This window comes from Elephantulus edwardii, unplaced genomic scaffold (genome assembly GCF_000299155.1).
Source record: "Elephantulus edwardii isolate Elephantulus edwardi_28Jun2011 unplaced genomic scaffold, EleEdw1.0 scaffold00060, whole genome shotgun sequence".
NCBI classification, from domain to species: Eukaryota; Metazoa; Chordata; class Mammalia; order Macroscelidea; family Macroscelididae; genus Elephantulus; species Elephantulus edwardii.
In genome coordinates this window covers 16,531,296-16,547,705 of record NW_006399810.1, presented here as the reverse complement: position 1 = coordinate 16,547,705, position 16,410 = coordinate 16,531,296, and the positions used below count along the sequence as shown (strand labels likewise).

Here is a 16,410-nt window from a genome sequence, read left to right as displayed (position 1 = left end):
TCTATAAAATTGGAAGTATTAAACTCATTTCTTGATGAGATCATCACAGGTTAATTAGTCTCAGGTTACACAACTCTAAGCAAGCAGGGTTTGGACTCAAGTACCAGCCATCTTAGAGCACATGACAAAACACTGGACTGGCAGCCTACGAATTACTACCTGGAGAGCTTTCTAAGTACTATAGTTTCTGACCTTGCAGATTCTGATCCAGCAGGTCAGGGAGTTTGTGTTTTGGAAAAGCTCCAGAGATGGTAACAGATGCTCTTCAGAAATGGGCACTGGTTTGTGCAGAAAATTTTTAATATTTTATCCTGTAACTCAGTGGATGTTTTAGCATTTTCTCCTTTCTTGTATTCGCTTTGGCAGACTTACTTTAGAAGGCACTTGGTTTTGTGAGGGATTTTTATTTTCTATGACTGTTGCTTATATTAATGTATGAAGCTTTTAAAAATCCATCTACATTATGTTCAAATTTTGATGGTTGCCAAAAGAACAAATAAGCCGTGGAGAAAGTACAACCAGGTAATTCCTTGGAGGGCAAAGATGGTGAAACTTGTGGAGCATGTTGTTAGGCAAAGCCAGTCTTGTGAAATAGGCATTGTTTTCGTAAAGGTGGAGGGTCAGCAACCTACTCAGAAATGGTAAGGGTGGCACAGGATAGGTCATGGTTTAACTCGGTTATTCATAGAGTCACTATGAGTCATAGTTGACTTAATAATACCTGACAACAAGTTGTTAGCAAATGTGTAAATTTGTGAGTTGTGTTTTATATTAATTAGTCAGTCTTGGAGAGAATTTGAATATTACTGTTATTGGGTAATATAATTTTTAATACTGAAATCTCTTAAGATCAGGGACATCATGTCTATATTTACTTGTCTTTTCAAGAGTCTTGTAAATAGTAGAAACATAAGATTATAATCTATCTCATTGCCTTCGAGTCAGAACTGCTTCATAGCTCCTGTCACTGCTGTATTTCAACAGCTTTCAAAGTTAGATAAGGCTGCCATTAGCACATTAGTTGGTGGCATCTGGCCAAGTCATGGAAATAGTTGGCCATAAATAAATGACGGCTGTTCGAAGTTGTGTTCATTTATGCTCCTTATTTTATATTCTTTTGAGTCATAGTTTACAAATTGTATTTAACTGAATGAATTTAACTGAATGAAAAAACAATACAATTTGTAAATTCATTCTTAGACATTTGTTTTCTAATATGAATTACAGTTGGTTCACTAACTTATGATGTCTCATCAGATCTTTAGTGCATGTTGCCTTTCCCTTTACCTATAAATTGTTAATTTTTAAAAGAAAAAGAATTTAAAAGAGGAAATTAAAAGTTGGCAAATCTGCTGTCAAAGATCACTTTCAGGTTATTATTTTAAAGACAGCATGGTAACCATATACTCGCTATCAATCTGAAAGCTGGTCAGGGACTAAGGTTAACAGAAGAAGAAGAATCTGTATGTTTGAGGTTTGCGTAAGGGCACTGAATATCCCATGGCCTGCCAAAGGATGAAAAAAGTGCAGTCAGAGTGTTCCTTATAAGCAAGGACAGTAAGACCATTTCTACTACTTTGGCCATGTTGTTAGGAGAGGTCAATTCTTGGAAACAGACATCATATTTGAAAGGGCAACACAGTGACTGTGTTGGATCAACACAATGACTCTATTAATTGAGTATATCAGAGATTGTGAAAATAGCACTGGATAGGGCAAATTTCAGATCTTTTATTCATAGGGTTGCTATGAGTCCTAGTCAGCTGGATGGCAACTAGCAACAACAACTACCAAGAGAATAAATAACTCCATCTTGGAAAAAGTGCAACCGCGGTGCTCCTTAGAGGCAAGGATGATAAAATTTCATCTCTCATACTTGAGGCAAGAGAGGCAAGTACTTGGTAAAGAACATCATGATGAGAAAAGTAGAGGATCAGCAAGAGATAAGATCTTCAAAGAGACGATTTGATACAGTGATTTAACAGTGGGCTCTAAAATGGCCAAGATCTTAAGGATGGTAGAGGATAGGGCACAGTTATGATTGTCATTTGCAGGGTTACTATGAAATGTATTCTGCTCAGCTACACCTAACAGTATGAGCTGTAGACTAGAAGCCTCTTGTTTAGAGTCATTCAGGACTTGGTGGGCAGGCCTTTACTGGTCTGTCACTTCACTGTACTGAAGTAACTTGGGTTACTATGATGCTAACCCCTATGCCACTGGTGTTTCAGATAGCATCATGGTCACCCATGGTGAACAGTGTTTGGTGGAGCTCCCAGATTAAGACCGACTTGGAAGCAGGAGTGGTATTTACTTCCTAAACAGCGTGCCTCTGGAAACTCCGTGAACTTAGAGAAATGATAGTAGTTATAGAACAGAGCTCAGGTCTTTTGTTCATAGGGTCACTATGAGTCGTATTCAATTGAACAACACTTAACATCGAGGAGGAGATTGCCATCTTTCTCTCACAGAGTCACTATGGATTCAAACCGTCAAATAGGGACTCAGTCTTTGGGTTAACAGTGCAACTCCCTGTGGCATAGGCTACAGAACTTCCTAGAATATGGTCATGGTAGTAAATTGAGCTCTTTATAACATTTGAATTATTTATTTATTTATTTATTTTAATTTAATTTCATGCCCAAAATAGTGTAAATAGAGAACTTAAGCTTTTTTGTCTACATTGTCTTAACATAAGTGCATTTTAACTCTGCTTTAGTGTGTGAAATTGCATTTGGTTGAAATTTAGATAAAAACATATGTGTGTGTGTGTGTTGTTTGTTGTTATGTGCCGTCGAGTCATATATATATTATCATCTTCTTTAGGCACCAGCAACCAGGGTTTCAGAGCTAAACCCCAATGCGAAAGTATGGGGGAATCATATGCTTCATTTGGAAGCAAATACTACAACTGATGGCAGTGTGAGTAAGACTTGGGAAGAGTTACCTGATCATCCTCCAGACAGCTGCAGAGAGGGTAAGTTTAATGAATTACTAATTAGGAGCTACTTCACTTTTGATGTATTTATCTTTATTGTAATTTTATATATCTTTAAGAAATAATTGAAATTTTATGTCATGGTTTTTCACAGTATTTAAGCATCAGGATTTCTCTTGAAATCAAAATGTACAAGTAACTGTATGTTTTTTATTTTAAGAAAAGTTTCTTCTAACTCTTTGGTAATAAAATTTTTAATCCTAGCATTGGATGGCAATGGTGACAGAAGTCATGAGCATGCAGCATTGCCAGATTTACAGGAGCCAGACCAAGCAGATATGAGTACATTGGCTGTGGACCACTCAGAATATGAATCTCTGCCTGAAAATAGTGACATGGGTAAAGATATTTATGAATTAATTTATTTTTTGTAGAGTATGAAGTTTATTTTATTTCTGTTTATATTACTGATTAACTCTTTACTTAAACAGTTATGTCTCTTATTTGCCTCCCTCTGCTTAAAACTCATTGACAGGAAGGGATCAAGAACCCTCTGGGCTTCAGTCAGTGAGTGAAGGAGTCAGTGAGGCCTGAGGAGTTCTTGAAGATGAGTAATATTAAACCAGGAGAAACTGCAAGTAATTTGTAGGGAGAATTATATTAATACAGAGATTAGAATTTTATTGTTATAATTGAGAATAAGATATTTTGGATAAAGGCATTTAAAAGGGAAGTATAGTGGTAGATACCTATCCACTGCCCTTAACTTGATTCCCATTCATTGCTATTCTCTTTTATGTTTTGAGACTGCCCATCTTAATGAGAAGAGACTTTCCATCTTTCTCCCAAGTAGTGGCTAGTAGATTTAAACTGCTAATGTTTGGGTTAGCAGTAAACACACTACGCACTGTGCCACTAGAGCTTTTTGTAGTGGTAGATAAGAATTTAAAATGGATTCAAACAAACAACCTGCCATCAAGTTTATTCAACTTGCATCTATCCTATAGGACAGAGTAGAACTGCCCCTTAGGGTATCTAAGGCTCTTAGTCTTTAAGTCTTCATGAAAGCAGATGGTAGAACCAACGGACACCTGATACTTTCTGAGTTTCTGAGGCTCTTAATTATCCAGAAAAATGCCCATTTTTCTCTTATGGCACTTTTGGTGATTGACACCACCAGAGTGATGGCTTTGTAATTAGCAGCACAATTTCTGTAGACTATATACCAACACAGCTCCACACTTAGAGTAAAATTTGAACTGTGAGGATTTTAAATTGCCCTGTGAGGAGTGAGTGACTTGAAGAAAGTAAGGTATTTAGGTAGAAAACATTGTTAATTGAATGTGACAGATTGGATTTGAAGAAAGAAAAATCCAAGAACAAAACAAGCATTATTCATTATCTGCCCCTCTGACCCATGTTTTTCTCCTTCAGGGACTATAGTCAGGGACTCTCAGGCCACCTGAAGTTATCCTACGGCTTACTGATCCTCTACCATCTTTTCTTTTTGGAATAACTTAACCATGGTAAAAAATAGCTATATAAAATGTTGTCATTTTAATGATTTTTAAGTTAAGAGACATCCACTATATGGTGAATGAAGACATCACCACCAATTTTTCAAGTTTTGAGGTTTCTTTCCCTTTAATCAAATCAAACACAAACTTATTGCCCCGTTAGTAGTGCTCCCTCTTTCTCCCTCCTCACTCATAATGCTGCCTTTTTATCTGTCTGCAGTTGCCTATTCTAAATATTTCAGAGAGAGAACCATGCAGAGTTTGTCCATTTGTATCTGACTTATATAATGTAACATTTTTCAAGTCATATCTATGCCATAGCATAGATTTTTCATTTCTCTTTATGATTAAATAATATTACAAAGAAGCCTTTTTTTTTTTTTTTTTTTTTTGGTCTAGGAGGGAGAAGATAGTTCTTTATCTGTTTCATGTTGCAAAGTTTTTTCAAGTTCACTGGTCTTCTGCAATCTGTAAAATCATTGATTCTGTCAAACAATTTTTTTTTCCAGTTTCACAAATCATTTTCATCTCCAAGTTTTCTGGTGGGTCTTTTTGAATATATGAATGAAGTTTGGATAATTCTTTATTGCCTTGGCTGGTTACTTTTAACAACTTTTAATAGCTCTAGATTGACCTTTTCTTTCCCCTTCTCTTCGCTAGATTGACTTCTATTGATGATTTTTCTCATAATAAATTCCCTCCTTTTTTTTTTCTTTTCAACCATGATAACTTCTTAGCATATTGGATTTTTTTTTTTTTTTAGTCCTTGGTATTTTTGTATTTCAGTAAATATTTTGATCTTTGTTCTGGGATTTCAGCCTTCAAAGTTTTTCAACATGTTTAGAGAAGTCTGGGAATTTCCCACTCTGAGGGGAGTTGGGCTACTAACCCAGTAGTGTCTTTCTGGCAATTTGAGTCCCCCTGCAGCTCCACAGGAGAAAGATGGTCCATCTCCTCCCAATTCACAGCCTCCAAAGATCCAGTGGAGGGTTAGGTCTGAGTCAGTTCCCTCTCTTTGGCAGCACGTGAGTGTGTCAGTGAGACTGAGACAAAGCCTTTTCTGTTCTGTTCTTCTCTGTTAGTTTCTCTACACTCAAAACCTTTATCTATACACTTTTCTTTAGGAGCCCTGGTAACACATTAATTAAACACTGGGCTGCAGACCAAAAGTTTAACTATATGAATCTAGAAATCTTCATTTAGAAAACTGGTCCATATGCTTTGATAAAGATTTATAAACTTGGAAACCTGTGGAGCAATTCTGTCTCCAGAGTATGCTATAAGTGAGAATCAATAGGCAATGAGTATATTTGTTTTTAATAATCTGCATAATGTTCCCAGTGCTCTGTGAATCATAAGGCTTCTCACTCCAGCTGGTGAGAAGAGATGCTGTCCTAGAAGACTGATGTATTCAATTGCCTCTGTCTTAACTCAGCCTTGAGGTAGTATTATTGCACCTATGCTTTGATCTGAACTCAGCTGACTACTTAATGAGGAAGTCATCTCTAACTCTCCAAAGTTCTCTTGTCTTATGTACTATAGCCACCTTGATCTCTGTACTATCACCTTTGTCTCAAAGTCAATGAATCCACTCATTTCCACTTATGTTTGCACTGTCTGCACTAATAGCCTAGAATTCTTATAAGACTTACCCCATAAGTTTCTTGTCTCTCAGGGATTGTAGTTATTTGTTGCCTGATACTCTTTATTTTGAAAATTGTTTCATTTATTTTAATGATTTTGTGGGTAGTTTTAAAAGGGAACATAAATCATTAATGTAGTGGTCTTGTTGTTCTTGTTATGTGCTGTCGAGTCCCCTGCGATTCATAGCTACCGTATGTACAACAGCCCTAAACCCTGCTCTATCCTGTGCCAGGTGCACTGTCTCTGACACACCCGTCCCGATTTCCCCAGTCACTGAATCAATCCCCCTCATAGAGGGTCTTCCCCTCCTACACCATCCCTCCACCCTCCCAAGCATGATGTCCCTCTTCAAGGACCTGTCCCTCCTTACAACATGTCCAAAGTATGTCAGAGGAAGCCCCAGAATCCTTGCCTCCAAGGAGCAGCCTGGTTTAACCTTCTCCAGGATGCATCTGCTTGTTTTCTTGGCAGTCCATGGTATATTCAATACTCTTCTCCAGCACCACAGCTCAAAGGCATCAATTCTCCTTCTGTCCTCCCTAGTCATTGTCCAACTCTGATGCATAGCAAGTGATTGCAAAGACCATAGCCTGTATCAGACGCACCTTAGTTTCCAGAGTGACACCATTGTTCTTCAGAACCCTGGAGAGGTCCCTAACAGCAGACCTTCCCATCGCAATACGTTTTTTGATTTCCTGGCTACTGGTGCCAAGAGTGTTGACCATGGAGCCAAGCAAACTAAAGCTGTGAACAGTTTCAATCTCGTCACCATCCATCCTGATGCTGCCAATTGGTCCAGTAATGAGAATCTTTGTCTTCTTGACATTGAGCCTCAATCCATACTGAAGGCTATAGTCCTTGACCCTCTGCAGCAAGTGCATTGGGTCCTCCTTAGTTTCAGCGATCAGGGTTGTGTCATCTGCATAACGCAGATTGTTAATAGATCTTCCACCAATCCTGATGTCACACTTGTCCTCACAGAGTCCAGCCTCTTGGATAATCTGTCCTGCACAAAGGTTGAAAAGGTATGGAAACAGGACACATCCCTGGCGTATGCCCTTCCCAATTTTGAACCATGCAGTGTTTCCTTGCTCAGTTCTGACGACTGCCTCCTGGTCCAAGTATAAGTTTCGCATTAGCACGATCAAGTCTTCTGGGATTCCCGTTCTTCTCAGAGTCAGCCACAGTTTGTTGTGATCCACACAGTCAAACGCCTTTGCATAATCAATGAAACACAGATAGACATTCTTCTGGTATTCCCTGCTTTCAGCTAAGATCCATCTAACATCAGCTACAGTATCCCTAGTACAACGACCCCTTCTAAACACAGCCTGGACTTCCAGCAGTTCTCTGCTGATGTGTTGTTCCAGTCATTTTTGGATAATCTTTAGTAGAATCTTGCTTGAATGTGAAATCAATGCTATTGTTCTACAGTTTCCACACTCTGTTGGGTCTCCCTTCTTTGGAATCGGAACGGGTATAGATCTCTTCCAGTCAGTTGGCCAAGTGGTTGTTCTCCAGATTTCGTGGCACAACTTGGGGAGCACATCCAGGGCAGCATCTGTTAGCTGAAATACCTCAATTGGTATACCATCTATTCCTGGGGCCTTGTTTTTTGCTATTTCCTTCAAAGCAGCTTGAACTTCTTTCGTCATCATAGGCTCTTGCTCATATGTTATTTCATTAAATTCTTCTGTGTCTGCCAATTCCTTTCGATACAGTGACTCAGTATATTCTTTTCATCTTCTTTTAATACTTCCTGGATCATTTAATAGTCTTTCTAAAGCATCCTTGATTATAGCAACTCAAGGTTTGAATTTGTTCTTCAACTCTTGAGCTTAAGAATTGCTGAACGAGTTCGGCCCTTTTGGTTTTCCGACTGCAGCTCCTTGCACATTTCATTGTAATATTTATTTTGCTTTGTCATCCTGTGCTGCCTTTTGGAATCTTCTATTCAGCTCTTTAGTATCTTGAATTCTTCCTTTTGCTTTGGCTTCTCTGTGCTCCAGTGCAATCTTCAGGATTCCTTCAGACATAATGACCGTTTGCACTTTTCCTGGATGATACATTTGACACCCTCCCACAACTCATTAGGTCTTCACTCATTAGTGTTCAAGGACTCAAATCTGTTCCTGAGATGTTTCTGAAATTCAGATGTGATGAACTCAAAGTCAAAATTTGGTTCACAAGAATTTGGTTTAATTTTCCTCAGCTTCAGCTTGAACTTGCATATGAGTAGCTAGTGGTCTGTTCCACAGTCAGCTCCTGGCCTAGTTTTCACAGTTGATCCTGAGCTTCTCCAGCGGTTCTTTACGCAGATGTAATCGATCTGATTCCTATGCATACCATCAGGTGAAAGCCATATGTATAACCTGCGTTTTTATTTCTTATAAAACGTATTTACAATGAATAAGTCATTGTGCAAAATGCAATCATTCTATCTCCAGCTTTATTTCTGTCATCAAGTCCATGTTTTCCAACTACCAGTTCTTCTTCTCTGTTGCCAACTTTTGCATTCCAGTCACCCATTATTATCAATGCATCTTGATTGCATGTTCGATCTATCTCCGACTGTAAGAGTTGGTAGAAATCTTCTATTTCTTCTTCTTTGGCTCTGGTTGTTGGTGCATATATCTGAATGATAGTGGTATTCAATTGGACTTCCTTGTAAGCATATGGATATGATCCTGTCACTCACGATGTTGTACTTCATGACGGGTTTTTCCTTATCTTCTCATCTCCGGAGTAATATATGATCATCTGACTCAAAATGCCCCATGCCTGTCCATCTCATCTCTCCAATGCCTAATACGTCAATATTTATGTGTTCCCTTTCTTGCTTAACAATTTCTAATTTTCCTACATTCATGATTCTCACATTTCATGATCTAATCACTAGTGTCTGCTTACAGCTGTTCCTCTTCCTTTGTATTTCCATACTTGAAAGTTCTACCTCAATTGCCCTGTTAGTCTACGTGTGTTCTGTTGTACATAGGGTTTTCAGAGGCCTGCTATTTCAGAAGTGGATGGCCAATCCTTCTTCCTAGTCTGTCTTAATCTGAATGTTTAGACTTAGAGGAGTATCTGACAGACAGCAATTTGTGGAGTAGTGAAAGATAAATCCCTCATTTTGGAGTTAACCATTAGCTGCAGTGGTGTCCCTTTCCTTGGCCCAGTGTCTTGACCCACTTATTTCCCAGCTCCACCCTCCACCAGAATACCCCTTCACTTCTACCGAATCCCTTCAACATTTATCTTCTCTTGTCCAACCCTTGATCTGACAGCTTGTATCTGAAGCTTTCTTGGCTTCTGTGATTCCAAACACGTCAACTGCTAACAATTTCTTATGCTGTTACCAGTATCTCCTAAGTTTAGTGGTAATGTCTCCGAAGGGAGGGTCATGTGTCCTATAGAACTGGTGTATAGATTGTATTTTTCTTTTTGGCCCTAGGGCCCGAACTAGCTCAGCCTTGTGTGGCTTTTGTACCTGTAGGCATGGCAAAACTTTTCACACAAGTTGCTTCTCTATTGGCTGCACCCTTCTCCCCGCCCCAACTTTCCCCCCCCCCCCCCCCCCTTCCACCCGCACGGCTTCGTCTCCCCTGTTCTGCCCGACTGGATCCCTCTGTCTCCCCTCTGTGCATCCCGCGATCGATCATATCAGAGAACATGAGTTTGACACAGGTTAGGACAAGGCAACATCATGATAGATGGAGAATGATCGAAATTGTCATCAGTTTCATCTTACTTGGATCCACAGTCAGCACCCTTGGTACCAGCGATTAGAAGATCAGAAGAAATAAAGCACTCTCCAAACTCTCCAAACACCTGGAGACTAATGATGTCACTTTAAAGACGAAGATCTGCTAGATTCAGGCCTTTATTTTTCCAGTCACCTGCATCTGAAAGCTGGGCAATGAGTGAGGATGATAGAAGACGGTTCCTTTGAGTTGTGGAGTTGGAAAAGACTACAGAATATCCCATGGACTACTAAAACAACAAGTAAATGTCTTAGAGAAAGTACAAACTCGAAGTACTCCTTAGAGGGAAGAATGACGAGACGTCATTTCACATGCTTTGGGCGTGGTGTGGTCGTGGTGGTTTAATACCATCAAGTTGGACCAGCACTTTTGCAGAGGTAGTAAATTGCAGGAGATTTGATTACCCATCTTTTTGCTACAAAGCATCTTGTAAATTAGAACATCGTGCCTCTGGGTTGGCAGTGCAGCTCCTTAACACCAGGCCACTAGAGCTCTGGCTTGTTGTTAGGTGCCATTGAGGTGAGTATGACACATAGCTACCCCATGAACAATGGATTTGATCTCTGTCTCATTCTGTGACATCTTCATCATCACACCCTTGAACCCATTACTGTATTCACTATGTAAGTACATCTCATTAAGAGTCGTTTTCTTTTTTCCTTATCTTCCACCTTTCTAAGCATGATGCCCCTCTCCAAGGAATAGCCTCTCCTAGCAACATGCCCAAACCTTGTGAGAGGAAATTTTGTCATCTTTGCCTCTGAGGGAATACTGTAGCGGTACTTTTTCCAAGACATGCCTGTTTGTTCTTTTGGCAGTCAACAGGATACTCCGTACTCTCTCCAACCCCACAACTCAAAGGCATCAATTCTTCTGTCATTTTTCTTCATTGTCCAGCTCTGACATGCATAGCAAGTGATTGAAAAGACCATGGCCTGAATCAGGCACACCTTAGACCTCAAACTCATATCATTGCTTTTCAGTAATTTGACAAGGTCCCTGACTCAAGTGTCATACATTTCCTGATCGTGGATCCAAGTAAAAATGAAATTGGTGACAATTTCATTCTTTTTTCCATCCGTCGTGTTGTTGCTTATCAGTTTGTTAGTGAGGATTTTTGTCTTGATGTTGAGATGCAATCCGTATTGAAGGGTGGAGTCCTTGACCTTGTGTTCCAGGCTTTTCAAGTTCTCCTCACTTTGAGCAAGGTAGGTTGTTTCATCTGCATAACACAGATTGTTGATGTGTCTTCCTTCAATCCTGATGCTACATTTTTCATAGAATTTGACTCAGATAATTTGTTAGTTTTTAATGGAGAAACGGCTGCAGTCATCTTTTAATAATTAGAACATGAATGTACAACGTATGAATGTAGTAAAACTGGAAGTTGTACACATTTTACAAATATAATTGAATGCATTAGGATCAACATTAGTGAACTGAGATGGACTGGCATGAGCCACTTTGAATCAGGTAGTCATATGATTTATTATGATGGGAATGAAAAACTAAGGAAAAATGATGTTTTCTTAGTGAAAAGGCAATTTCAAGATCTATCCTGAAATATAGTGCTGTGAATGTTAGTATACTATTCATACACATACAAGGAAAAGCTGTTATGCAGGTCTGTTATTACTCCAATATATGTACCAATAGCTAAATCCAAAAATTAGGAAATTGGGGATTTCTACCAACTTTTGCAACTTGAAATTGACCAGACATTTTGTTAAGATGAATTAGTAGACTGGAATGCAAAAATTGGAAACTATGAAGAAGGAATGATTATTGGGAGGTACTAGCTTGGAGAATTGTGGCATCAGGATTGGTGGAAGATCTATTAACAATCTGCATTATGCAGACTGAGAAAACCTGGATAGATTATGGAAATTGAATTGAAAAAAATGAGGGAGAGAACAGTTTAAAAGCGATGTATGATAGAGTATTATGATTATCATAGGAATCCAGAATTTAGGTTGCATAGTGAGTCCATTCTGGACGGGGAGATTGTATACCAGCGAAGAAGTTTATCTTTTGCTTTTCAAAGAGGGGCACGAACTAGGAGGCTGGGGGTGGTTGGAGAAAAAAGTGCAACAGTGAATAAATGGAAATCTAAAATCTCTGTAAATGTTCTTTAAAATTAGTAAAATAAAATCAAAAAAAGAGAAGAGTATTTGTAATGAATAAATCATTGTAAATACAAAATCAGTCATTCTTCATTTCTGTCACAAAGCCCACATTTTTCAACTACTGCTCTTTCTTCACTGTTTCCTACTTTTGCATTCCAGTCACCAGTTATCATTAACACATCCTGATTGCATTTTTTTGGTCAATTTTCAGGCTGCAAAATTTGGTAAAAATTGTTCATTTTTCCTCTTTGGCTCTAGATGTAAGAGCATGTATTTAAATATTAATCATGTTAAAGGGTTTTCCTTGTATGCATATAGATATTATCACTCACAGCATTGTATTTCAGGATGGAATTTGAAATTGACTTTTTTACTATGAATCTAACACTAGCTCTGTTTTTCATTCTCTGTATAGTATTAACGTGATTATCTGATTCATAGTGGCCATTGCTGGTCCATTGCATCTCACTAATGCCTAGTATGCTGATATTCATACATTCCATTTCCTTTTTAACAATTTCCAGTTTTCCAACATTCAAATTACGTACATTCCATGTTGTTAGTTGTTATTGTTATGTGCCATCAAGTCTCCTGCAACTCATAGCGACCCTGCGTACAACAACCCTAAAACCTGCTCTATCCTATGCCAATTTCATTGTCCCCGACACACTTATCCCCCATTACCCCAGTCACTGAATCAATTCATCTCATTGAGAGTCTTCCTCTCCTATGCTGTCCCTCCACCCTCCCAAGCATGACATCCCTCTCCAACGACTGGTCCCTCTTTGCAACTTGTCCGAAGTATGTCAGAAGAAGCTTCAGAATCCTTACCTCCTAGGAGGAGCCTGGTGTAACCCTCTCCAGGACAAACCTGTTTGTTCTCTTAGCAGTCTATGGTATATTCAGTACTCTTCTCCATCACCACAGCTCAAAGTCATCAATTCTTCTCTCATCCCTAGTCATTGTCTAGCTTTCTAATGCATAGCAAGTGATTGCAAAGACCTGGCCTTGTCTGTGTACCAATTGTTAAATGATGTTTGTTACTGATTTTTCTTATATCAGCTGACTTCCTTTCTGGGCTCTACTACTACACTGTATCTGTTCTCTTTGTTTAGTGTTCATAGGGTTTTAAGAAGCCTTTTATTTAGGAAGTAGATGGCCCATCCTGCTTCCTATTCTGTCTTAATCAGGGAGCTCCACCAGTACCCATCTATGAGGGGAAAAAGCTTTTGGAATTTGACATGCCAGTTGCAAAGATTTTAGTGACCCAACAACCCTAAGTAATTTCAGTACACTAGACTGACAGACAAGTGCTGCACCACTTAGAACAGGGTTCTTTCCAAGCACAATCAATACTAGAGGCTTAGCAGTCAGAAAATTCGACTCTCTGCATTTGACTGCATTTTACTTAAATCTGCTGTTTAGAACCTCTGTAATGTTCTAAAGAGCAAATATATCTATTTAAATATGAAAGTGCACCTAGCCCAAGCCATACTATTCTAAATTGCTTCATATGTATGTGAAAAGTTGAACAATGTCTAAGAAGACTACAGAAGAATAATGTTGGCAAAGATTCTTTCAGTTTCCATGGCCTGCCAAAAGACCTAACGGAAACGTTTTGTAAGAAAAGAAGCCAAAGTACTTCTTAGGAGCAAAGAGTATGAGCCTTCATTTCAAATACTTTGGGCATATTGTCAGGAAGTGACCAGTTCTTGGAAAAGGGCATCATATTTGGAGAAGCAAAGTCACTTAAAGAGGAGGCCCCTCAATGAGATGGGTTGAGAGGACTGCAGCGGTAGTCTTTGGCACAGCAGAGATTGTGGAGGTGGGGCCAAGATCAGACAGTTTAATTCACCTGTATTTAAAGTTGCCATGAGTAGTCATCAGGTTGGTAGCACTTAACAGTAACAACAGTTGAGTCATTTATTAAATGCTATGTGAGATAGAATGTGAATTAACTGGGGTAGATAGGGAAGCCTTTCTGTTCAAGGAATAAAGTCAAATTGGTTTGATTTTTTAAAAATAACTTTATTGAGATAAAAGTCACATACCATGCAATTTAACCCTTTCAAATGTACACTCATGTTTATTAAATTCTTAATATCATCCCCAAAATATGCAAGCATAATCACTGTTTTGTTTTGGGGGGTTTTTTTCCATCTTTTTCCTGAAAAAAAATACCTTCCTTATTAGCAGTCACTCCCCCATTTTCCCCAAGGTGTAGGCAGTCACTGAGCTATTATCATTCTCTATGGAATCTGACCATTTCATAGGTATAGAATCATATCATACATGGCTTTTTGTGTTTGCCTTCTTTAATTCAGCAGAATATTCTCGAGTTTCACCCATACTATAGCATATTCTTTCTTTTATGATCTAGTAATATTCTGAAATCTCTGGAATAAGGAAATGGTTTATACAGTTTGCTATTTACCAAAAGGGTAGTGATTTGAATCCACTCAAAAGCTTGGAAGAAAGGCCTACTGAAAAAAAAAATCCACTACTGAATATTTTGTACCGTTCTGTTCAAGGTCACCTTCATCTAGACTTATCTGTTCTTCATTTGGTGGATACTTATGTTGCTTGCACCTTTTTTGCTATTTTGAACATTTATGTACAAGTTTTTATGTGTACTTTTTGTTTTTAAACACTGTGTTTTCTTTGAATATATATGTGGCAGTTTAGTTTCCTACTCAACAGTTCTGTACACATTGTTCGTTGTCTCTGGTTACATGGTTTTTTGTTGGGTTTGGTTTTGTTTTTTTTTTTTTAATTTATCAAGCACCCTTTTTATTTTCATTCCCACACAGTTCTGCTTTGTTTTGTGTTTTTTAGTAGTTAGTTTGTTTGCCAGATTTATGGGAGGATTGGTGAGAATAAGTATTCCTAATACTCTGTATAGTATAGATGTGACTTCTTATCCATGCTTTTGTCCTTATCTCTTTTTTTCTTTTAAACTTTTAAAATGTGTGCCCTTTGACAGAATATTCCATGTGTTAACTGTGTCACACATTTGTATAGAAATATATGGCAATATGAAAAATCAACTTCTTTTTATACAGGAGGAAATGAGCCTCAACAAGAAAATCAAGAAGACCCTCGAGAAGTGCTTAAAAAAACATTGGAATTCTGTTTGTCTCGGTAAGAATGAGTCTTCTAGCACTTATTATCTATGATATAAGGCATTGGTTATCGTGCATGGAAAGAGATACAAGTATGTATCAGTAAGAACTCTAGAATATGTTATAAAACATAATCCTTTTGATCAGTTGTTGTTAAGTGCCTTCGAGTCGCAGGCGACTCATAGTGACCCTATGAATGAAAGTCCTGGACACCTCCTGTATAACTTTTGTCCTTTTTCTAGGTTCATAGGGTTTCCAGAGGCAAGCTATTGTGGAAGTGGTCAGTGTACCCTGAAATTGAGGGAGTTTTGGTGGCCTAGTGGTAAGGCGCTGCACTGCCAACCCAAAGGCAAGTGGTTCAAATCTACCAATTGTTCCATGGGAGAAGGATAAGCAGTCTTCTCTCTTGGAATTTATTGCCTCTGAAAACCCTCTGGAGAGTTAGTTAACTAGCATTGGTTCCACTTGGAGAGTATACAATCACTGCCCTCACATTGAGTGTACAGATTAACCTTAAGTCATCCCTATCTGAATTATTTTTTTAAATATCGATTACTGGACTTCAACCCTTATGTACCAATTCAGAATCTCTGAGTGTTTTACTTTAGAATCTTCAAGTTCACAAAGAGATAAAACTTTGATAACATTATTCCTTCAGTGTTTCTCAAAATAAGCAAAACAACGCAGTAGCTAAATGCTTTATTTAAAACTAATATTCTTATTTTCAGTATCTTTTTTCTGAGAAATAGCTTTTCTGAAATTATAGTAGAACCCTCCAGCAGCAAAATTGGATTTATGAAAATGATTAACTTGGAATAAGTGCCATTTTCTTTGCATATAGATAACAAAAATGTCTCACTGGCCATACATAAAACTTTCATTTATAAGGAGGACTTCTTTTTTCAGATATTCTTAAGATTTCACCGAGATGTTTATTGAAGACTGCTTTAAAGGCAGATGGTCTGCATGAAGTTCATTGCTCTGAATCTTCCATCCATCCCTTCCATTTTACTAGTTTATTCACAAATTCATATCTTGTGTAAAGACGTTCTTTAAGAAGAAAAAATTCCATTGAAAAATGTCACCCTATACCATTCACAAGTCTTTTATCTATCCTTTGTATGGCCAGAATCACCCTATAAGAAATGTCTAGCCAAGATAAGGAAAATAGCGTTTCACTCAGTTACTTAGAATTCCAATGAGATCCACTACTGTATTTCATTTTGAGAACTATATTCACTATATCACATGTTGTCTTCTTATGAGAACTTACAAGGACCTTTGTGTTAGGATGGAACACCA

At 38.2% G+C, this 16,410-nt stretch overlaps 1 protein-coding gene across 1 annotated transcript in view; it reads left to right on the top strand.

Annotated features, from left to right (window-relative positions):
* The window catches only part of LOC102861862 (la-related protein 4B-like), a gene marked incomplete at its 3' end in the record, with an annotated part of 98,118 nt that overhangs the window by 39,726 nt on the left and 41,982 nt on the right, over positions 1-16,410 (top strand). Inside the window, exons 3-5 of the mRNA XM_006887692.1 lie at positions 2,827-2,977; positions 3,203-3,337; positions 15,049-15,127. Coding sequence (XP_006887754.1) covers positions 2,827-2,977; positions 3,203-3,337; positions 15,049-15,127 — 365 coding nt within the window. The remainder of the gene's footprint in view (positions 1-2,826; positions 2,978-3,202; positions 3,338-15,048; positions 15,128-16,410) is intronic.